Source organism: Drosophila santomea, chromosome 3R (assembly GCF_016746245.2).
Source record: "Drosophila santomea strain STO CAGO 1482 chromosome 3R, Prin_Dsan_1.1, whole genome shotgun sequence".
In the NCBI taxonomy this organism is placed as follows: domain Eukaryota; kingdom Metazoa; phylum Arthropoda; class Insecta; order Diptera; family Drosophilidae; genus Drosophila; species Drosophila santomea.
Window position 1 is genome coordinate 986,170 of NC_053019.2, and position 25,290 is coordinate 1,011,459.

At 36.9% G+C, this 25,290-nt stretch overlaps 1 protein-coding gene across 6 annotated transcripts in view; it reads right to left on the minus strand.

Annotated features, from left to right (window-relative positions):
- The window catches only part of LOC120451081, a 57,946-nt gene that overhangs the window by 17,479 nt on the left and 15,177 nt on the right, over positions 1-25,290 (minus strand). For 5 of the 6 annotated variants that reach the window (XM_039634443.2, XM_039634442.2, XM_039634447.2 and 2 more), the window contains 2 exons: positions 24,636-24,997; positions 10,760-10,859 (listed from right to left, as the gene is read on the minus strand). In XM_039634443.2, the coding sequence (XP_039490377.1) occupies positions 10,760-10,859; positions 24,636-24,997 (462 nt within the window). The remainder of the gene's footprint in view (positions 1-10,759; positions 10,860-24,635; positions 24,998-25,290) is intronic. The other variant, XM_039634448.2, reaches the window with a different exon arrangement.

Consider the following 25,290-nt stretch of genomic DNA (forward strand, 5'->3'; position numbering starts at 1 on the left):
CAAGACTAATACAAAAATGAAAAAATTTCAAAACATTTTTCAAAAGTGTGGGCGTGGCAGTTTTGGGCGGTTTGTGGGCGTTAGAGTGGGCGTGGCAACATGAATCGACAAACTTGCGCTGCTTCTATGTCTCTGGAGTCTGTATGCTTAATCTCAACTTTCTAGCTTTTGTAGTTCCTGAGATCTCGACGTTCATACGGACGGACAGACAGACGGACAGACAGACGGACAGACGGACATGGTCATATCGACTCGGCTATTGGTCCTGATCAAGAATATATATACTTTATATGGTCGGAGACGCTTCCTTCTGCCTGTTACACACTTTTCAACGAATCTAGTATACCCTTTTACTCTACGAGTAACGGGTATAATAAAATATTAAAAATCGAAAACTCAGTCGAACCAATTAAATTTGTAAAATGTAATAGCGTTAATTTCTCTGACATAAAAGACATCGTAGTACCAAACCAGATTGCCGACAAATTCCACAGAATGCTAAAAGACCGATTGGGTGTCTTTGCAGACCCAGAAGAGGCACTGCCATTCAATACCAATATTATTGCTACCATACGCACGGAAGATGACCAACCGGTATACTCTAGACTTTATCCATACCCCATGGGCGTAGCAGATTTTGTAAATGAGGAAACAAAGGCATTGTTAAAAGACGGAATTATACGACCTTCGCGCTCACCCTACAACAATCCAGTTTGGGTAGTCGACAAGAAGGGTACAGATGAGAAGGGAAATTAGAAAAAAAGGATGGTTATAGATTTTCGGAAGCTAAACTCAAAGACAGTGGACGACAAATACCCGGTGCCAAATGTTGTATTCATCTTTTCAAATTTGAGAAAAGCCAGATTTTTTACCACTCTAGATCTAAAGTCTGGATTTCATCAAATCCTACTTGCAGAAAATGATAGGGAGAAAACCGCATTTTCAGTTGCACATGGAAAATATGAGTTTTGTAGACTTCCCTTCGGCCATAAAAATGCACCCAGTATGTTCCAACGTGCCATAGATGACGTACTTAGGCCCCAAATAGGAAAGTCTTGTTTCGTTTACGTCGACGACGTTATTATCTTTTCTGAACGACTTGAGGACCATCTGAATCATAATCGTTGGGTACTAGATAGACTACTTGAAGCCAATATGAGGGTGTCTAAGGAGAAATCGAACTTCTTTAAGGAAAGTGTCGCATATTTGGGATTCATAGTATCTAAAGACGGCATCACAACAAATCCTAAAAAAGTAGAGGCTATCCTTAACTATGAAGAACCCACTAACTTGTTCAACGTTAGATCCTTTTTAGGGTTAGCAAGCTATTATCGCTGTTTTATAAAGGACTTTGCCTCAATAGCTCGACCTTTGAATGACATCCTCAAAGGAGAAAACGGAAAAGTTTCCGCCGCTCGTTCTAAGAAGATACCTATTATTTTTGATGACAAGCAACGCTCTGCATTTGAGAAGCTGAAAAATATCTTAGTGTCTGAAAATGTAATGTTACCTTACCCAGACTACACAAAGCCTTTTGATTTAACTACGGACGCTTCAGCTCTTGGTCTGGGCGCAGTTTTATCACAAAACGGCAAGCCTATTACGATGATATCTAGATCCTTAAAAGGTAGAGAGCTTGGTTTCGCAACAAACGAAAGAGAGCTTCTAGCCATTGTATGGGCTTTAAAAACATTAAAGGACTATCTGTATGGCGCTAAAAATCTGAATATTTACACGGACCATCAACCACTATCATTTGCCGTGTCAGATAAAAACACAAATGCTAAAATCAAAAGGTGGAAGGCATTTGTAGATGAGCACAACGCAAAAATTTAATATAAGCCAGGGAAGGAAAACCAAGTCGCAGATGCACTATCCAGGCAGGCAATCCACGCTTTAGAAAGCGACCTTCGGTCAGATATGGCAACTATACATAGCGAAATTTCGCTTTCATATACTATTGAAGCAGTTGACAAGCCAGTCAACTGCTTTAGAAACCAAATAATAATAGAAGAAAGCACAGAGGATAATACTCGCAGCTTTATTATATTTGGTAGCAAGTCAAGGCACGTTATACAATTCGTAAATAAGGAATCGTTAATAGGCAGAATTCGCGACGTAGTTAAACAGGACGTCGTGAATGTAATATTCTGCGAATTGCCCATACTAGCATTCATCCAGAACAGACTTATAGAAGAGTTCCCGGCAACGACTTTCCGGCATACAAAAAAGTTGGTGATCGACATCTATAGCAAAGAGGAACAAAAAGAAATAGTAGCAGTTGAACAAATCGGCGAGACATTACACATTGATATTTTCTCTACAGACAGGAGATATTTTCTGACCTGTATAGATAAATTCTCCAAATTTGCAGTTGTTCAACCCATAGGTTCTAAAAATATAGCTGACATAGAGCCCGCAATAATGCAATTAATGAATCTCTACCCAAATTCAAAGACAATATTTTGCGATAATGAACCATCAATCAGGTCACTTTTATCAAACCGGTTCAATGTTCAAGTGAAAAATTCACCACCCTATCATAGTACCTCAAACGGACAGGTGGAAAGGTTCCACAGTACACTGTTAGAAATTGCACGATGCCTAAAACTAGAAAAAGGCATAGGTGATACGGTAAACCTCATACTTCAAGCTACAGTGGAATACAACAAAACAGTACATTCGGTCACTAATAAAAAGCCGATCGACATTATGCATGCAATGCACTCAGAATTTGCAGAGGAAATCTCAGAAAAAATAGACAGAGCACAAGAAATACAATTAAGAAGAATTAATAAATCAAGATGTGACAGAACTTTCCAGGTCGGAGACACTGTCTTTGTAAAGCAAAACAAACGACTCGGAAATAAACTTACCCCACGCTACAGAGAAGAGAAAATTGAAGCAGACATTGGGACAAGTTTCTTAATAAAGTGGAGGGTAGTGCATAAAGAAAATTTACGTTAGGATTATTATTTTCTTTGTTTAAGTCCACCATTTATATCTTAGTAGTGTCAATTTGTTTACTTACCTAAACATTTATAAAATTTAGACAACTACCACAAACTTTCAGTACAATATAAAAAATCGTCAACTCCTTAGGTACAGCCTAAAAGTAAATCTTGAACGACCTTCTCTAACGATTTCAAAAACTTTAAATTCAACTAAAACCTTTCGACCCAAAAATTAAGCAGCAAAACAACAATAGACTTTAAAATCAAAAAGCACAGCTTACAGAACAATAACTCAGAATAAAAAACAAAAACCCACCAGTGTTATTAATGGCCTTCTTCATCCTATTCCTACATCATGATAAAAAACAAATTTAATCAACGAGCGTTGTACATTATTATTATTATCACTATTATTAACCATCAATGTACTTGCAATTTATATTTTTTGTATTCTATAAAAATTTAAACAAAATGTTAAAGAAAGCTCTTAAATCGTATCGGCCTAAACAACATACTTGATTGCGGCAACCGGAGAGAACAAATCGACAACTCAATCACCAAAATACATTGAGTTCTCCCCCACCAACTACTTTATCCAACATGCGCATTGTGACGACACTACAAGACCACCAGGGCCAACGTCAAACAAAGCACCGATCGCCAGGATTCCCGTTCATCATCAACCATATAATTTGAAAACACTGAGGACAGCATTCATCTTAGTAAGGGAGGAGTTAACTGGAGTTACTTTTTGCTTATGTCCGGCTTAATGAAAACACTTTGGAGCTTTCGAGAGGAAAGCTAAGCTTTGCTGAAGAACGTAGCCAGCGACAAAGCCAACGACGTTGCCGGGGACAGAGACGAGGGCAGTCGAGATTTGGAGATAACAAGCGTCGGTCATCGCCACGCACTAATATACGAATTCGGCTCATTACGTGCAGACCGCACTAGTCTTATCATAATTTGTACAACTACTCGAATAAACATATTGAAATACTTCGAATTATAATTTATATACATACAGAAAACTAATTAGAAACAAATAACTAAGGTAGATTTAACAAACATTAACATTTTTGTCCCTTAGTAGATTGAAATATGTTATGTGAAAAAAGAGTATATGCTAATTGGTATATATAGATTTTGGTTTAGTATATATTCTGTACTTCACTTTGTATTAAGTAACTTTAGTTCTGATTGGCAAGTTCATTTTTGCCCAAGTGCCAAAGTGTGCAATTACGCAGCGCAGAGTTTTTGCTGCGAGGAAAGGACCAAGATAACGATGGTGTTGGAGGCTGAAGGAAGCCTTAGCCATATAAACTTCGCCTGCGTTTTTTTTTTTTTATTCCGAAAAAGTAATGTGGTTAAATATATAGGCAATTTGCGTAGTTCTCCTAAAACAATAACAAATGTCATAAGTGCTGGGCCAGTATAACCAATGAAAGCGTGATGAGAAGCTGCAGCTGTTCGGTTTTTTAACTTTAAGCCCTAGGAAAAACCTTGTTCCTGATTTGTGTAGTTATACCCGTTACTCGTAATGTCAAAGGGTATACAATATTCGTTGCCGTTCCGACTATTTAAATTTTATATATTCTGAATCAGGATCAATATACGAGTCAATATGGTCATGTCTGTCTATCCGTCTGTCTGTAAGTCCGTCCGTCCGTATGAACGCCGAAATCTCAGGAACTATAAAAGCATTTTTGTTACTCTTGTAAATTTCTATCGATTTGCCACGCCCACTCTAACGCCCACAAACCGCCAAAAACTGTCTGTGTGAGTTTGAATTCTGAACAGGGAAGTGTACTTTAATCATTACATCTGGATACTCAGAAACTCTTGCTATGTAACGGCTTGGGATTTCTATTATTCTAAAATTTATGGCCATCGGTTGTTCCCAAAATGCTGCGTGTGTCAACTTAATGGTGATCTGTTTGCCCTTCCCGTGGATCTCACTATCTTTCGACGCCTGTCAGCGTTTGGGCAAACATTCACATAGGCACATAAATAGAGTTTGCTACAAGCTACCCCCTCATCCCCATTCCCACCTAACTCCATAATTTGGCATTACGTGTACCCAGCTCCTATCACAGCTACGACCACCAAGTGCCCACACTCATCGTCCTTTGAGCAATCGGCAAATGTGTATATTTAACATTTAGGCAAGATTCGCTGTCAGCCATAATATGGGCAATTCTCCAGAAAGTACAACCGCCGCCAGAAATTTCAAAGTCTATAAAAGTGGGGTTTTTCACGTATATGTATAAAAAATAAAGTAAATTTAACTAATATAATCACTTTTTTTAAGCGTTTTATTTATATATTTATTTAATCGTAACACATTTTGAAATATTTCGATGCAAAGCCGAAGAAGTGCAAAAGTTCTGTTTAATACATTTATAGGATACGATTTGATTTGATTCTTTTTCTGAAAGAGAGTCCCTAAGACCAATATACCCTATTTTACATCAAGCTATATAGTTAAAGAATATACATATACAAAATATGAAAGAAACCATGCGATAGCAAGTTACGGTAAATTTCTCATGGGCTTATCAGTTTTTATTAATGTCGCGTGCGACATCGAAAAAGAACATTTTTTATCAGTGCGCATAAAGTTTTTGTCCAGTGATCTTCCAATCTTGTGTCCAAACAAATGTATATTTGGACATCAAATTTAATAAAAATATAAAATTTCGCTTTCATATACTATTGAAACAGTTGACAAGCCAGTCAACTGCTTTAGAAACCAAATAATAATAGAAGAAAGCACAGAGGATAATACTCGCAGCTTTATTATATTTGGTAGCAAGTCAAGGCACGTTATACAATTCGTAAATAAGGAATCGTTAATAGGTAGAATTCGCGACGTAGTTAAACAGGACGTCGTGAATGTAATATTCTGCGAATTGCCCATACTAGCATTCATCCAGAACAGACTTATAGAAGAGTTCCCGGCAACGACTTTCCGGCATACAAAAAAGTTGGTGATCGACATCTATAGGAAAGAGGAACAAAAAGAAATAGTAGCAGTTGAACAAATCGGCGAGACATTACACATTGATATTTTCTCTACAGACAGGAGATATTTTCTGACCTGTATAGATAAATTCTCCAAATTTGCAGTTGTTCAACCCATAGGTTCTAAAAATATAGCTGACATAGAGCCCGCAATAATGCAATTAATGAATCTCTACCCAAATTCAAAGACAATATTTTGCGATAATGAACCATCAATCAGGTCACTTTTATCAAACCGGTTCAATGTTCAAGTGAAAAATTCACCACCCTATCATAGTACCTCAAACGGACAGGTGGAAAGGTTCCACAGTACACTGTTAGAAATTGCACGATGCCTAAAACTAGAAAAAGGCATAGGTGATACGGTAAACCTCATACTTCAAGCTACAGTGGAATACAACAAAACAGTACATTCGGTCACTAATAAAAAGCCGATCGACATTATGCATGCAATGCACTCAGAATTTGCAGAGGAAATCTCAGAAAAAATAGACAGAGCACAAGAAATACAATTAAGAAGAATTAATAAATCAAGATGTGACAGAACTTTCCAGGTCGGAGACACTGTCTTTGTAAAGCAAAACAAACGACTCGGAAATAAACTTACCCCACGCTACAGAGAAGAGAAAATTGAAGCAGACATTGGGACAAGTTTCTTAATAAAGGGGAGGGTAGTGCATAAAGAAAATTTACGTTAGGATTATTATTTTCTTTGTTTAAGTCCACCATTTATATCTTAGTAGTGTCAATTTGTTTACTTACCTAAACATTTATAAAATTTAGACAACTACCACAAACTTTCAGTACAATATAAAAAATCGTCAACTCCTTAGGTACAGCCTAAAAGTAAATCTTGAACGACCTTCTCAAACGATTTCAAAAACTTTAAATTCAACTAAAACCTTTCGACCCAAAAATTAAGCAGCAAAACAACAATAGACTTTAAAATCAAAAAGCACAGCTTACAGAACAATAACTCAGAATAAAAAACAAAAACCCACCAGTGTTATTAATGGCCTTCTTCATCCTATTCCTACATCATGATAAAAAACAAATTTAATCAACGAGCGTTGTACATTATTATTATTATCACTATTATTAACCATCAATGTACTTGCAATTTATATTTTTTGTATTCTATAAAAATTTAAACAAAATGTTAAAGAAAGCTCTTAAGTCGTATCGGCCTAAACAACATACTTGATTGCGGCAGCCGGAGAGAACAAATCGACAACTCAATCACCAAAATACATTGAGTTCTCCCCCACCAACTACTTTATCCAACATGCGCATTGTGACGACACTACAAGACCACCAGGGCCAACGTCAAACAAAGCACCGATCGCCAGGATTCCCGTTCATCATCAACCATATAATTTGAAAACACTGAGGACAGCATTCATCTTAGTAAGGGAGGAGTTAACTGGAGTTACTTTTTGCTTATGTCCGGCTTAATGAAAACACTTTGGAGCTTTCGAGAGGAAAGCTAAGCTTTGCTGAAGAACGTAGCCAGCGACAAAGCCAACGACGTTGCCGGGGACAGAGACGAGGGCAGTCGAGATTTGGAGATAACAAGCGTCGGTCATCGCCACGCACTAATATACGAATTCGGCTCATTACGTGCAGACCGCACTAGTCTTATCATAATTTGTACAACTACTCGAATAAACATATTGAAATACTTCGAATTATAATTTATATACATACAGAAAACTAATTAGAAACAAATAACTAAGGTAGATTTAACGAACATTAACATTTTTGTCCCTTAGTAGATTGAAATATGTTATGTGAAAAAAGAGTATATGCTAATTGGTATATATAGATTTTGGTTTAGTATATATTCTGTACTTCACTTTGTATTAAGTAACTTTAGTTCTGATTGGCAAGTTCATTTTTGCCCAAGTGCCAAAGTGTGCAATTACGCAGCGCAGAGTTTTTGCTGCGAGGAAAGGACCAAGATAACGATGGTGTTGGAGGCTGAAGGAAGCCTTAGCCATATAAACTTCGCCTGCGTTTTTTTTTTTTTTATTCCGAAAAAGTAATGTGGTTAAATATATAGGCAATTTGCGTAGTTCTCCTAAAACAATAACAAATGTCATAAGTGCTGGGCCAGTATAACCAATGAAAGCGTGATGAGAAGCTGCAGCTGTTCGGTTTTTTAACTTTAAGCCCTAGGAAAAACCTTGTTCCTGATTTGTGTAGTTATACCCGTTACTCGTAATGTCAAAGGGTATACAATATTCGTTGCCGTTCCGACTATTTAAATTTTATATATTCTGAATCAGGATTAATATACGAGTCAATATGGTCATGTCTGTCTATCCGTCTGTCTGTAAGTCCGTCCGTCCGTATGAACGCCGAAATCTCAGGAACTATAAAAGCATTTTTGTTACTCTTGTAAATTTCTATCGATTTGCCACGCCCACTCTAACGCCCACAAACCGCCAAAAACTGTCTGTGTGAGTTTGAATTCTGAACAGGGAAGTGTACTTTAATCATTACATCTGGATACTCAGAAACTCTTGCTATGTAACGGCTTGGGATTTCTATTATTCTAAAATTTATGGCCATCGGTTGTTCCCAAAATGCTGCGTGTGTCAACTTAATGGTGATCTGTTTGCCCTTCCCGTGGATCTCACTATCTTTCGACGCCTGTCAGCGTTTGGGCAAACATTCACTCATCCCCATTCCCACCTAACTCCATAATTTGGCATTACGTGTGCCCAGCTCCTATCACAGCTACGACCACCAAGTGCCCACACTCATCGTCCTTTGAGCAATCGGCAAATGTGTATATTTAACATTTAGGCAAGATTCGCTGTCAGCCATAATATGGGCAATTCTCCAGAAAGTACAACCGCCGCCAGAAATTTCAAAGTCTATAAAAGTGGGGTTTTTCACGTATATGTATAAAAAATAAAGTAAATTTAACTAATATAATCACTTTTTTTAAGCGTTTTATTTATATATTTATTTAATCGTAACACATTTTGAAATATTTCGATGCAAAGCCGAAGAAGTGCAAAAGTTCTGTTTAATACATTTATAGGATACGATTTGATTTGATTCTTTTTCTGAAAGAGAGTCCCTAAGACCAATATACCCTATTTTACATCAAGCTATATAGTTAAAGAATATACATATACAAAATATGAAAGAAACCATGCGATAGCAAGTTACGGTAAATTTCTCATGGGCTTATCAGTTTTTATTAATGTCGCGTGCGACATCGAAAAAGAACATTTTTTATCAGTGCGCATAAAGTTTTTGTCCAGTGATCTTCCAATCTTGTGTCCAAACAAATGTATATTTGGACATCAAATTTAATAAAATACAGTTTTTTTAATTATACGCACATCGTTGTTTTTGAAAATTGATAAAAGTGAGTCGCGTGCAAAATTCTTTATTTTTTTTTGTTCAAAAACTTTTTTTTACTTTACTGAACTTTACTGAAGATATTTTGTTAAGTTTGAAATTAATTTTAAGAATAAAAAAAATTTGTTTTATATATTAAAAAAAATTTTAAATGCAATCTATGTTCTTCTAATTTACTTAAAGTAAAGATTCGCTGAAATCAGTGCTCCAACTGGTTAAAAAGTGACTTCTGTGTATGTCGCGTGCGAATGTCTTACATTATTGTAATTATCTTGAAAACGAATAATTGTTTGAAATCGACTTTAACACTAATTATAGTGCTAACCAAGAGCTATACGTTTAATATTATTTAAAATTAAAATTAAGTCATGGTACTAGCTTTTTTTAGTTTGAATGCGTACAAATGTTGCATGCGACATCAGAGAAATACCCATATGGAGTTAGGGATTAATCTTCCTTAGTCTAGTATCAGATCTTATGAAATGGGATATAAATAAGTTCTGTAGACAGGTCCTCGGTTCAAATTGGACACAAAACATTATACAATATATAATATTTACAGTGGTGGTGGGACTAATTTAGCACACTATGCATGGTCGATTTTTTGCTTTTTTTTTCAGTTGTTAAATTGATTAGATCACTAATCTTTTATTGTGGGGGTAGGTTACTAAGTAGAGAAGATGTATCGTTATCTTTCTAGGTTTTGTCTTATTTCCTTGCCATTTGTTTTTATCTAGACACCCTTAAAATTAGCTGGACACGAATGGCAAAGAATAAGGACTACAGCTAGAGAGTTGAAAATAACGGTACTTTTTCCCTACCCCCACAGTAGAATATTAATGATCTAATCATTTTAAATTAGTGTCCACCACTGTATATCAGAATGTATTTAGTTTTAATGCAAATTACTCGTCGATTTAAAAAAGAATTAGGGTCAAAAACATGGCAATACGCCCTTGATTTTATATATCCTTAATATGGTCGGAAACGCTTTCTTCTGCCAGTTATATACTTTTCAACGAATCTAGTATACCCTTTCCTCTACGAGTAACGGGAATACAAATTTTCATGGTGCTTTTGTGTAGAATTTATGATCCGTAGCCTTGCTTTTAGGGTGCATTGCCTGACTTTAAGGCACATTTTTTTTAAATAAAAAATCGTTCTTAGTTAAGCGCAATTTACTAAAATGCAGAACATTTTTTCTGTGAGTGTAGGGGTATTACGTAAACTCTATCGTAAATTTTATTTTCCATTTATTTTCGAATATTCCTACGGTCCAGGGCCTATATACTAGAAACTTGCGATAGAAAGAAGGCTATTGGAAAAGTAACATGCAGATAGCTTTATAGTAAGACAAAGAGACTAGTTTGGGTAGAGCTGGACGGGCCGGAACGAAAATTACTTACCGCCAATATAGATATCAACTTGCGAAAAGTTCAATTTGGTGGAAATGCTTTGCACAGCTAGGGAAATTGCTTCGAATGATGGAAGAATATTGCTGGAGATCTGTAAAAACAAAGTAGTTAAATGTAAGATAAATAACCAACCAGGGGGTCACACCCTGACCCCATTAACATAACTTTTCACCGCCTCCAACCCAGATTTCTGTAGTTTTTACTCTGTTTCAGGGTCCTTTGCTCTCTCATTATACCCGTTAGGCGTAAAGTAAAAGGATATACTAGATTAGTTGAAAACTACGTTTCCGACCGTATTCTTGATCAGGATCAATAGCCGAATCGAGCTGGTTATGTCCGTCTGTCCGCCTGAACGCCTTGATCTCAGGAACCATAAAAAGAAAGAATGTTGAGACTAAGTATGCAGCTTCCAGAGACATAGACGCAGCGCGCAAGTTCCAAATGTTGCCACGTCCCCCAATCATTGAATTTGGCCTGTCCTCAGGTCGTTAAATTTGGATATATCATAACATTGTTTTCTGGTTGAATATTTTCCTCGACATTAGTTTCAAGGTGCGGATGTTCTTCTTTTTGTTTACAGTATCTGACAATAATTTTCTTAGGTATATTTATACCCGTTACTCGTAGATACTAGATTCGTTGAAAGGTATGTACAGGCAGAAGGAAGCGTTTCCGACCATATAAAGTATATATATTCTTGATCAGGATCAATAGCCTAGTCGATCTGGCCATGTCCGTCCGTCTGTCCGTCTGCCTGTCCGTATGAACGTCGAGATCTCAGGAACTACAAAAGCTAGAAAGTTGAGATTATGCATACAGACTCCCAAGACATAGAAGCAGCGCAAGTTTGTCGATTCATGTTGCCACGCCCACTCTAACGCCCTCAAACCGCCCAAAACTGCCACGCTCACACTTTTAAAAAATGTTTTAATATTTTTTCATTTTTGTATTGGTTTTCTAAATTTCTATCGATTTGCCAAAAAACTTTTTGCCACGTCCACTCTAACGCCCACAAACCGCCCAAAGCTGTCACGCCCACACTTTTGAAAAATGTTTGAATATTTTTTCATTTTTGTATTAGTCTTGTAAATTTCTATCGATTTGCAAAAAATCTTTTTGCATCGCCCACCCTAACGCCCGCAAATTGCCAAAAACTGTCAGTGTTTAAGACTCTCCTTCGAACTTCCACCAGCTGAGTAACGGGTATCAGAAAGTCGGGGAACTCGACTATAGCGTTCTCTCTTGTTTTAAACTTATATGCTAAATACAGAGTCAAACTAATTATCATGATGACAAAAGTTGTAATGCATATAATTTGGAAAAAGTTGTAGTGTTTTACATGCAATTTTATCATTTCTCTTGTTTCTAAGTGATTTATTGGTTCTAAACGCGTAACATTGTTGGTGATATAAATCGTTTGTGTAAAATCTGCTACATTATTAGAAATTAGGAATTCATCTATTTGCATGTTGTTTCCTGATATTAATATTTTGTTGTTTGTACAATCTTGGTTGACAACTGTTTCAGGAATATTCCATGTTAAAAGTATATTTGGTTCTATATAATTTATTTGGAAATTTCTTTGGGTTTTAATGTATTTGCATTGAGTTTGCTCTTGTCTAATACGTCCAACAATACATTTGTCGAATATTAATTTATCTTTATCTTTATGAAATACTTGGTTGTTGAATACATAAAACTTATCGAATATTTGCTTGGTTAGAATATAGTTATGTTCATCTGGGTACGGAACTATTTGAAATATCGGAACTTTAGTGACCTCGCTAGGAACGTGGGATACGAGGGTCGTTTGATAAGTCCGTGACTTTTTGAATAAAATATATTTTTTTCGTCAAAGAAGCGTTTTATTTCTCAACATAATCTCCTTTTAGCTCTATACATTTAGTCCAGCGTTTTTCCAATTTTTTTATTCCTTCCAAATAATAGGTTTTCTCAAGGCCCTCAAAATAGTCGTTTGTTTCTGTGATGACCTCTTCATTTGACCCGAATCTCTTACCGCCGAGCCATTTCTTCATGTTTGGAAACAAAAAATAGTCACAGGGGGCTAAATCTGGAGAATATGCTGGATGGGGTAGCAGTTCGTAGCCCAATTTATGAAATTTTGCCATGCTGACTACACACGTGTGCACCCGTGCATTGTCCTGATGGAACAGCACTTTTTTTTTCGCCAAATGCGGTCGTTTCTGCTTCAAATCAATATCGAATCTGTCCAAAAGCTCTGAATAATATTCGCCGGTGATCGTTTTACCCTTTTCAAGGTAATCGATGTGAATGATACCTTGTGCATCCCAAAAACTGTGGCCATGACCTTGTTGGCCGACAGACCCACCTTGGCCTTCTTTGGTGCACGTTCACCCGGAGAAACCCACTGTCTTGATTGTTCTTTGGTCTCTGGTGTGGTGTGGTGGATCCATGTTTCGTCTACGGTAACGAAACGGCGCAAAAATTCGTTTGGATTGCGGTTGAACATCGCCAAACACTCCTTTGAAATGGTCACACGGTTGCGCTTATGGTCGTGTGTGAGCAATCGCGGCACCCATCGCGCGGAAAGCTTTTTCATGTCCAAATATTCATGTAAAATGTGATGTACCCGTTCAGTTGAGATGCCTACAGCCTCAGCTACCTCACGCACTTTCATTCTCCGATCATCCAATATCATTCCATGGATTTTGTCGACGATTTCTGGCATGACGACCTCTTTTGGGCGACCTGAACGTTCGGCATCACTTGTACTGGTACGACCACAACGGAACTCAGTAAACCATTTCTTAACCATTGAAATTGATGGTGCAGAGTCCCCAAAATTTTACAGTCAGCTGTTAATCGATAACTGCTGACAGGAGCAGTGTTGTATTTAGAGCAGGTGCGCGGCAAATACAAAAAGTCACGGACTTATCAAACGACCCTCGTATAATCAAAATTTCGTTTGTGTCTGTGTTGGGCCAAGTTGATGTTTTTATCTTTAGCATTTTCTCCGAATTTACGTGTTTCAAATAATCGTGTTTTAGTAATTTTGGGTTAAAGATTCCTAATCTGGTTAATTGCATACCTAACTCAATGTCTTCTATGTATTCTGTAAAGTGCTGTAGGTTGAATATCAGTATCGCAATTTGTTGGTTCTGTTCTTTTTCCACCTTGAGCCTATTAATTATGTCTATACCGCTGTTGATTATGTCGATGACCATGTTTAGATCATGAGTTTTCACGAAGTCTTCTGACATGTTATTAATTTTTTCCTCTAACTCCTCCCTGTCGTCTTCATCTAATGTACCAAATAAGTATTTATATGCCTTCCCTACTACGTTTAAGAGACCTCTTTTGCTTCTGTTAATAATTCTTAATCCATTTATTTCCCGTTTTAGTTTATCGACTAAATATTGTATCTGATGTACATTGGGATAATCGTTTGCTTCAGTTACTAGATTTTCGAACATAAGCATTGTCTTTGTTATGTTTATACTCAAATAGTGGTATTCGTAGCTGGTTGGAATTTCCATCGTTCCGGTTTGGAATATAAGGTATCCATTTTTCGCACAACTTCGATTGGTGATTTTACTCTTCACGAGTGTAGCCTGTCTATATTTTATATCAACTTCAAAATCATGCCTATTCTTATTAATTTATTCGATCTTATCAATTTTGTTTTGTTGTACGTTAAAGTCTGGGCTGCCTGCATATAGAAAAATGTCTGGCGGAGACCGTTTTGTACTATTATGTTTAGATTTATGATTATAGACGTATAAGATTGTTTCGAACCTTGCAAACCTATCTTCGATATTTTGTTCACTACCGATGATTCTTAGCTTTTCGTTTATGGTCTTGTGAAATCTTTCTATATCGGATACAACATTTTTGCTGGTTGTTACTGAAATTTGTACGCCTTCGGATCTTAACCAATTTTGCAAAGCTATGCACATAAAAGCTGAATCTTTGTTTGCTTTAATTTCTTGTGGCTTCCCCATATCATTGAATATTTTAATAATGGTCCTTTTCGCTTCTAGCCAATCTCTACTTTTACTTCAACTAGTGAGGCAAATTATGAATAAATATCAATACAAGATCAGAAGATCTGGTTACCCGTGAGATAAAAATCGATCACGTATTTTTCCCTTGTGTTAAATATTTCTGGTGTTGATTCAAATGTCAATTTTGTGTCTCGATGTTCTGGTTTTGCCAGATTACAGATTTCACATTCATTAATAATATTTTGAATTAGCTTTTGACTATCTGGGTAATAGTATTTTTCTTTAAACCAATTAATGGTTTTTTCTATACCTGGGTGTAAAACTTCCTTATGTCTCTTTAGGATTAAATCCTTAAATTCCGCATAAGTAAGTATTTCAATTAGCTTCGTGGTACATCTCAATAGTTTTGTGAAATTGTTAGGGCTTATGATTTCGGTAAATGTCCTCTGGGAGATCAGAAAGTCCTCATCATTAGGGAAGTAAATTGCGCTTTTCTTGGTGCACACATATTCCTTAATGAGGGTTTTGGCGAGTTCAAGTGTCATTTCTTTGTAGATTATTTTAATCTTTAGTTTTTGAAAGTAGTGGCTTACACTTGTTGTGTCACTGTCGCCTTTTTCTATCTCTGTCTAGAGAAGAAGTTGATTGGTCTCTCCGTTATGGATATATAATTTAAATTATCTTCATTAGCACTACACTAGTTGCGTCTGCGCTGTTTGCGACTTCGCCAACCATGACTTCTTCTATCTTTGTGCGGGAAAGAGCATCCGCGACATAGTTTTCTTTGCCTGGAAGATATTCTATTTTATAATCGAATTCATTAAGTTTGATTTTCCACCTTTGTAATTTCATGTTCGGCTCTTTGATATTATTCAGCCATACCAATGGCTTGTGATCACTCATTATTTCAAATGGCCTGCCGAATAAGTATGACCTGAAATATTTTGTCGGATCTGAAGTTATCAAAACCTTTAGTCTTTCAAATGATTCGATGTAGTCTTTACACTTAATATCTATTACAGCACCTTTCCTTAGTTTGAGGGTCATGGGTTTAACTATCTTGGCAAAGTTAGGAATGAACTTGCGATAGAACCCAAATAATCCCAAAAATGATTTTATCTGTTTAGGTGTCTTAGGTAACGGAAAATTTGTGATTGCATTAGTTTTGTTTGGGTTTGGTTTAATGCCATTTGTTGTGACAATATGTCCCAGGAATTCAGTTTCTTTTCTCATGAATTCACATTTGTCTAGCTACAACTTCAAGTTGGCGTCTCTCAGTTTTTTAAAGACTTTCTTTAGAGATAAAATATAGGGTGTTTTTTTTAGAGGTATAGAACTTTAAATTGCAATAAAACAACGATGGATTATTCGATTGACATGAATTTTATTGACATGAAAGATAATCTTGTGGCATTACATTTTAAATATGATTTCTGGCATATGACCGCCACGGCTGGCTCGGATGTAGTCCAATCTGGACGTCCAATTTGCAATGACTTTTTCCAACATTTGGCCGTATATCGGCAATAACACGGCGAATGTTGTCTTCCAAATGGTTTAGCGTTTGTGGCTTATCCGCATAGACCAATGACTTTACATAGCCCCACAAAAAGTAGTCTAGCGGTGTTAAATCACAAGATCTTGGAGGCTTATGAAAAATCGGGAACAACAGCAATCTCGTTTTGGGCCCATTCGACGAATCTACGCCTTGCTTGATGATCGTTTGGTTTCAATTCTTGCACGAGTTGGATTTTGTAAGCACGCATGACGAATTGCCAAACCAAACTGAGAATAAATCACTTGACAGCTGTTAAATCGGTCGCCATCTTGAACAGTAATGCCAACTTAAAGTTCTATACCTCTAAAAAAAACACCCGTTATGTTACTCCCATGAAGTGGAGTAAACAATAATATCGTCCAAATAGACTAAACAATCTTTGTAGATCAAATCTTCCAAAAGATTATTCATACATCTCTGAAAAGTAGCTGGAGCATTCTTTAGGCCAAAAGGCATACGTGTATATTCGTTGAAAAAGCTGTTTTTGCAATAGAATTTTCGTCCATCTGGATTTGGTGAAAACCCTTAGCTAGGTGGTAAAATATTGGCATCTACCCAATTTATCCAATATCTCATCCATTCGAGGAATGGGGAATTTGGTAAACACTTGGGGGTACTTATAGGGTTTACGGTATACTGGATCCTCATGCTGAGTCTGGATGACATGTTTAATAGTACTGGTGAAGGTCAAATTTTCGCCTTCCTTGTACTGAATGTCTCTATATTCATATAGAACTTTCCTTAAACATTCAATTTCCTCTACATTTAGATGTTCGAGTCTGTACTCGTTACATTCGCGTAACTCATTGTTGATCGCGAAGTTGACTATATCGTTGTCAACGGACATGGGATCGAGATGTGTTACATCATTGTCCACTGTGTCACTAACAACTTCTAAAGTGATGCATTTTGGTAATGCGGTCTCCTTCTTCTGTTGTTGATGCTTTGGCTTAAGGCACCTAGGTGCGGTCTTAACCTTTTGCATCTTTGGATTGATTTCCTCCACTGGAGCAGAATCATCCTTTTGCTGTGGGTCGAGGCATTTAGATGCGGTCTCGCCCTTCTTTTCTCCATACACAAATTTAAAGGTTCTTGAACCTAGAGTTACCGCCTCGTTATCATAATCTATATTAGCTTTCGTATCCTCTAGATACTTTCGACCTAACAGGAAATCATAATTTTCGAAAAATTTGTGGATATAGAATTTCTGATCAGACGGACATACTGAAGTGGGGTTTCATTATTATGCTTTTCTTTAATTTTATTGCCCCTTTAATGGTATACACTGTTAGATCTTCTTTTTTTTCTTCTAAATTTTCAAAATTTTCGCTTTTGATATTGACTGATGAGCCTGTGTCGATCATTCCTTTGTAAATTTTGTTATGATAACCTATTCGTACATGGGGACTGGTACGTCCTCCTGTGTCACTTGAGTGTCCGAGGCAGTTTGATGAAAATTTACATCCATTCTGCTTTGGCCACTTTGACTCCCTCGTTGTCTTTTTACCGGCATCTGACCGTTAGTATTATTTGAAGTTGAAGGTTGAAAATTAAGGGAATTGTTAAGGGGATTGTTTTGTTGGCCTTGTGTTAACTCCCTTCTAAACGTGTAATAATTTCTCCTTTGATTAACCGGTATGGGACGAGTGGAATACTGATTTTGATTTATTGTAGGTTGATTCGAATTTTGAGGTTGCATATTGTTATTCTGATTCGTTCCAGGATAATAATTGCTGTGATTGTAATTTCTATTATTCTAATATCTTTGATTATTGCTTTGACTATGATTTCCCCTGTTCCTGCGACTGTTCCCTTCTGATCTATTAGAACGCTGATTTTCTGGACTGGCGTCATAGAGGCCTAGCTCCATTGAAGCTTGTTTTAATTTATAAATAGAACAATATCTTTGCGTGCCAATGACATATAAATTCTATCCGGCAGTTTTCGATCTATTACAAATTTAACAGTTCTTTTTAATTTGATTTATCTACAGGGTAGCTTTCTAATTCTAACTTGTCAAACATAATCCAATATTGTGATTCGAGCTTCTCGATGAACTTACAGATGCTTTCGGGGTATGATATATCCTCCAGTTGTCTTATAAGTGTTATGTAGGGCCTGTGATCCTTGAATGCCATCGCCAGGACCGTCTTTGTATCCAGCCATGTGTTTACTCTTTCTTGGGTCACGACCTCCAATGCTGCATCCACTAGTAACCGTTTTACTGCTCCGTAGATAACATTTGCTTGTCTACATCTTGGGTAGGGTATAAGTTGAGTAGCTGCTCGACCTGGTTAACACACACAGACAGCTTACCAGGTGTGCCATCGTAGTAGTTCAGTTCTTTAATTTGATTTAATAATTGATTTAGGTGGGTTTCCGAAAGTTGCGGAACTGCCATGGTGTATTTGTATAAGTTTCTGGATACACGGTGTTTATTTTAATTTTTTGTTTTAAGTTACGGAATTACAAATTTTAATTAATTTTGTTTCCGACCGCACGGGATTTTTAATTGTTTTGCAGATGTTACTGACCACACGGGATTTTTTTTTTGAATACTGCTTTCACGTAGATTCCTTTGCGGATCTCAAAATAATTTTAGAATCACTGTTTTAATTCGCCGATCCTGGATAGCTAGTTGTATAGCGTATCCTTCAATGGATCAGTACCGTACTAAACAGACTCTTTATTTAACAGATCCTACCGACTGCGCCAATTAAATAATCGCAATACTCATATGTAAAAAAAATATAATTTTATTTTACTGAATGATTACAATATTTTTAGTTGAGAAGAACACCGACCGATTATAATTAGGTCTCAAACTGAACTCTGATAATTACTCTGATTTGATTGACTTTCAAGCCTCGGTTTCGAGCTTTTCTAATATGGAGTTTAGACTTTAGGGTTCTGATCAAATGAAGAGAGAAAGCTTTGGAGTTGCTGACTTTAATAGACTTTGCATTTCTCTTGGATTCAAGTGCTTTCGCTCTTGGATACAAGTGCTCTTAGATTCTTATAATTTTGTTTATTGAAATCTAATACTTCTGTTTTTCGGGATTGCGAGTCCGAGCTTTGAAAGTGGGAACGCAACGATGATGCAAGGGCTTAAGCATAGATTGTTTAAATTAGACAACGGATGTTTAGTCTACCAGTGAGTGACTTTTCAGGTATCTGGTATCTGTTGGGTACATCCAGAGTTGTGTAGGGTGTGTGGGTGAGTTTGGGTGTACATGTTGTATGTGTATTAGTGTGTAGGCATGTGCTTAAGTCTTAGGGACTTATGGATATGTCACTATATATATTTCTTTCTGTACAAGGATAAATCAACTAGGCTACTAATACTGAAATGTATAGACTTCTTGTATTGAAGCAAAATAAAAAACAAGAGAGAACGCTATAGTCGAGTTCCCCGACTATCTGATACCCGTTACTCAGCTAGTGGAAGTGCGAAGGAGAGTCCTCAACACTGACAGTATTTGGCGGTTTGTGGGCGTTAGAGTGGGCGTGGCAAAAAGTTTTCTTGCAAGTCGATAGAAATTTACAAGACTGATACAAAAATGAAAAAATATCAAAACATTTTTCAAAAGTGTGGGCGTGGTAGCTTTGGGCGGTTTGTGGGCGTTAGAGTGGGCGTGGCAAAAAGTTTTTTAACAAATCGATAGAAATTTACAAGACCAATACAGAAATGAAAAAATATTTAAACATTTTTCAAAAGTGTGGGCCTGGCAGTTTTGTGCGGTTTGTGGGCGTTAGAGGGGGCGTGACAGCATGATTCGATAAACTTACGCTGCGTCTATGTCCCTGGAGTCTGTATGCTTAATCTCAACTTTCTAGCTTTTGTAGTTCCTGAGATCTCGACGTTCATACGGACAGGCAGACGGACAGACGGACGGACAGACGGACATGGCCAAATCGACTAGGCTATTGATCCTGATCAAGAATATATATACTTTATATGGTCGGAAACGCTTCCTTCTGCATGTTACATACTTTTCAACGAATCTAGTATACCCTTTTATTCTACGAGTAACGGGTATAATAAATATTTATTGATTTATATTCTTTGAGAACACTTTCTCTACATTAGTTAAAATATACTCTTATACTTTAATAGAATATACTTTCTAATAATTAATTCGGGAAATTATTCAGAGATAATCCTTAATAGCGTTTACAAAAGTAGTGAATATAAATATTCTGGAATACATGTTTCGGAAAACATTTAGAAGCCTTTGAAAGAATGCAACAAAACCCGTTCAGGAAAGCCTTTTACTGAGTGCTTACATATGTATAAAAAATGAAGTTATGAAAGGCACCCGGCTTTACTTGAAAAGGAAGTATGACGGAACGTGTTAGAAAAGCGTAGGGGTCAATTAAATGCGATTTAAATGATAAATGCCTGATGAATTCGTGAACCTTTTGTTTGTTTTTCCGCGCCAAAGAACAAATTCTTTTAATGACGGGCAAAATACCAGGAAAACTTTGGAAGACAGCGTTCGCCGTTTGTTGCCGATATACGGCAATATGCCACAAGATTATCAAAAAAAAAATAAACAATCGAATAATGGTGGATTTATTTTATTGCAATTTAAATTTCTATACCTTTTAAAAACCCCTTACATATAATGTGATTTGACTGCTTATAAAACGGTTTAATTTCTGATGGTCCTCTGCCCTTGGAGCTCTCTTTGTGAAAATTAAGACCTCACTTTTGGGTCACGTGTGCACAGTGCTTTGTTGAATATTTTAGCGGTGCCTAAGTGGCAACCTCTTTGAACCGCCAGCCTTTTTATGAACGGCGAAATAAAGGCTGAAAATGTCGGAGAAAACGAGTAAAAACCGAGAGGGCTTTTTGCATCTCTGAATTTGTTATGACTTTTATGCAAATTTCTGTATCCGCTGAGGACGGGCGATAAACGCAATTAATGTGGAAAGAGACGTTTTATGTCCCTTAAACTTACCCTTACAAAACGCTAACCAGATTATCTGAATGGTCACCGGGTTCCCCGATTTCACCCTATATACATCTATATACCATAACTGCGACCTGTCTTCTGATAGATAGTCCACAGATTTCAAAATTTGAGAGAACGCTATTGTCGATTACCCTTTACTTAAGAGCATATACAGCAAATGCTACCCTCCTTAAAAAACTGATTATCTTGCTTTTCGTATTTGTAAATGTTCAACTGCAGCTTTCTGCAACAGAATAATACGTTCTGTTCATATGAACGCCTCGATCTCAGGAACTATAAAAGCTGGAATGTTGAAATTAAGCATGATTTGTAAAATACTGTTTTTTTTCTGTTAAGCAGCTTGATATCAGAATGCTGAGTTGCTGCGTTTTGTACGCCCAAGGTATAACGAGTCCTAATTTAAAAGTGCGTTAGCTTTTAAAAACTAGGTTATAAATTCTGATCACGTTACTGGTATATGAAAACTATCATATATTTATACCCGTTACTAGTAGAGTAAAATGCATACATATATTTATTTTTCAGGATCGATGATTACTTAGGCGATCTGGCCAGATCTGCACGCCTCGATCTCAGAAACTATACAAGCTAGAGAGTTAAGATTACAGCGTTCTCTTTTGTTTAATTTGACTAGAATCCTTGCATATACTTCTCCAAACCTCCAGATATAGCTTGAAAACAAGGTATTAAAGATTAATGCGGCATCTGAAATCTGAAATCCCAGTGAGACAACTCTAATCGTTAAATGATGCATTGCCATCATCTCGGCATCGATGCATTGCCAATCTGGGACGACTGCCATTTATCTCAGTCAGTCGATTCATTCAGTCACTCATTCATGCAGACCGTAAGCTGTCACTGCATCTTATCAAGGCCAAAGTGTGGATTCAAGCACTCTGAATGCCATGCATCCAAGTCCTATCCTTCTGCTGTCCCACAAAGCATTTGCCTTTCACTCAATCAGCTTGACAATTGACATCAATAGCAAAGAAAGCTGAAAGCTGCATAACCATCACATCTGTTCTGACTACCAATGGGATTGACAACATTAAGTTGAAGTATATGATTGTGGAAAATAATTGTGTCAATAAAAATAAAGAAAGGCAAAACACACATTTTCAAGAATATTAAGTAAGGTTTTTATTGTACCCGTCACTCCTAGACTAAAAAAGTTACTAGATTTGTTGGATAGTATGTAACAGGAAGAATGAATCGTTTCCGACCATATAAAATATATAATCTTGATCTTGGCCATGTATGAACGTCGATATCGCCCTAAAAATAAAACTTTTCGCCCGTACATTTAGAAAAACGCCCTAAAAAAGAAGTCATTACCAACATACCCTAAATTTTAAAAAAATTAAGCCTAAAAATTTAGCTTAAATTTGCTTACTATTAGGGTGAATTTTCTTGAGTTAAGAAAAATTTTCTTGATTGTATTATTTGTCCTAAATATAGGGAGAGCCTTTCTTAATTCTAGGGTCCTTTTTCCCTTGAGGGTAATTGGAAAACCCTGAATGTATGGCAAACTTTTCCTTAAAATAGAAAACCGTCTTTTTTTTAGGGCGAGTTTCTAAAATTCTGTAAGTGTTTTCTATGAGTGCAAAACTAGAAATGCTAGAATGTTGATACTCATATACTTAAAAAAAATTTTTTTTACATTTTTTAATTTTTTATTAGTATTCTAAATGTCTTTCCTTCCAACGAGAAATTTCAAATTTTTTTTTTAATTATCGATCAAATTTGAGAAAAAAACAAGAGAGTATGCTATAGTCGAGTTCCACGACGATCTGATAGCCGTTACTCAGCTAGTGGAAGTGCGAAGGAGAAATATAAATATATTTCTTTGTTGATACATTTTGCTTATATTGGCATGCTACCCACATGTGGCGAACTACAAGGTGACCTGGCACATCAAACGGAGCAATGACCTTAACATGACAACATAATAATAAAAAAGCGAATTCAGCTCGTCCCCCATTTAGCGAGCTTATAAAGCTGCTGTTGATGATGATGCAGGCAAACAAAGCTCCATTTTCGTAATAATTTACAGCGAAATATTTCGTATACGTCGGGTGGATAATGGAACAGCAGAGCTTTTGGAAAACGGCAATGAATTGGCAAGTTGCAGGAGGAAGAATTGTTTGGGGCATGCTGAAGATGTGCTGCAAACTTTGTTGAACATGAAAACATCAAACAATGAAAAAGGATACATGCATGCGTCTGTTGACTCACGATGGAGTTTATGTTCACAGGACTCTTAAATGGAAAGCGCCACCGTACAAAACAGCGTAACATTTTATCATTTATTTAGAGTTTCAAGATATTTCGTTTTCAAAAAATTGATTGCATAAATATTATTCCGTTAATCTGTGATTTCTCCCATGCAAACGCTGAGAAATCGAATCACAAAGATTCCACAAGCGAAAGCCCGAGTTACCCAAGTGCCAAAATTCAATTTTAACAGTTCCATCAGCGAACGCAGGGGCAAAACATCAATCAAATATCAACATTCACCGACTGAGTGTTTCACGAGCAGAGTCAAAGTATCGATAGGGGCAGGGTTATATTAAATTTAAGTCTACCTTTTATATTTATACTCGTTACTCGTAGAGTAAAAGGGTATACCAGATTTGTTGAAAAGTATGTAACAGGCAGAAGGAAGCGTTTCCGACCATATAAAGTATATATATTCTTGATCAGATTTAATAGCTAAGTCGACGGGGCAATATCCGAATGAACAATTTCTATCGATATTCCATCGACGTCTCTTGATATTATTTATGATTGTCCGACGATGTCTCCTCTTAAAGTTACAGGACGAAAAAGGCCGAGAAGGTTAGGAACACGTGGCTTCAATCGGCAACAAAATTTAGTGGTTTTATTGCCTTATTGTCAGCAGAACCCAGCATGTGGGCAAGCAAAAGGATGAAATCATAACTCTAAAGATGTAAAATACTAAGGCACGTCATAAGCACCACTTCGCAGATGCCATTTAATTAATAACATTACTGACAATCTCAACAAATTATCAAACTTTCAATTGTCAACAAAAATTGAACGCTACGCTGGCGGGTTCATAACAAGCACAACTTTTCGTTGCACGATTTGTGTGACAGTTAGCCAAGTCACACATGTCGGCGTACGACCATGCCCCCCCCCCCCTGCCCTTAAAATCTTATATTAAAAAAATTTTTATTTCATTTTTTCAAATAATTATCGCGGGGCCCGGATAATTAACACACAACATTTTTCTGGCAGATAATAATTCACCCGTTTCATGACTCCATCAAAGATATAATCAAAGATATGAATCAGCAGTTTTAAACTAAGGAACTACTCACTTTCATTCGAGGACAGGGCCACAGGACAACGGTCTTATTGAAATCGACGGCAAGTTGCTCAGCCAGCTGATGACAGTGACCCGAGAAGCTGCGGGCGTCGTCCCAACGATTTTTCCCGTTTTCGCCGGATGAATGGGAGTCCTGCTCGACTACTAGAACCTGTTTTGCTACGGAGTCCTGATAATGATGACGATTAGGCTCCTGCTCCGAATGCAGCTGTTGTTGCTGACTTGGCTGCCTGGGCGTATCAACGTCCATATTGGTATTTTGTTCCACGCTGTCTACCGTAATGCCCGCATTTAAAGTCTTTATAACGCTCGTGTACTTCGGTTGCTCGAGTAATTTTATTAAGCCGCTTAAATCTGAGCGCCGTAGTCGGAGTCGTTGTTTTCATCAGCGGGGGAAAAAAAAGAAAAACATTTTATGTGGCGTGTAAAAAAGTTCTGCATACTTAAGCTTATTGCAGTACCCTTTTCTGCCAGTGTATATGAGTATGTTCTTAGGCAGTAAAGTTACTGTAGCTGCTGATACTGGCATCCCCAGCCAGTTATGCCAATAACAGAGCTTTTAAAATAAAGCCCGTGAAGAGGGTAACATTACACATGGCTAACTTAAATTCTTGGGGGCAATTTATTTTCATTAAAATAAAAACAAA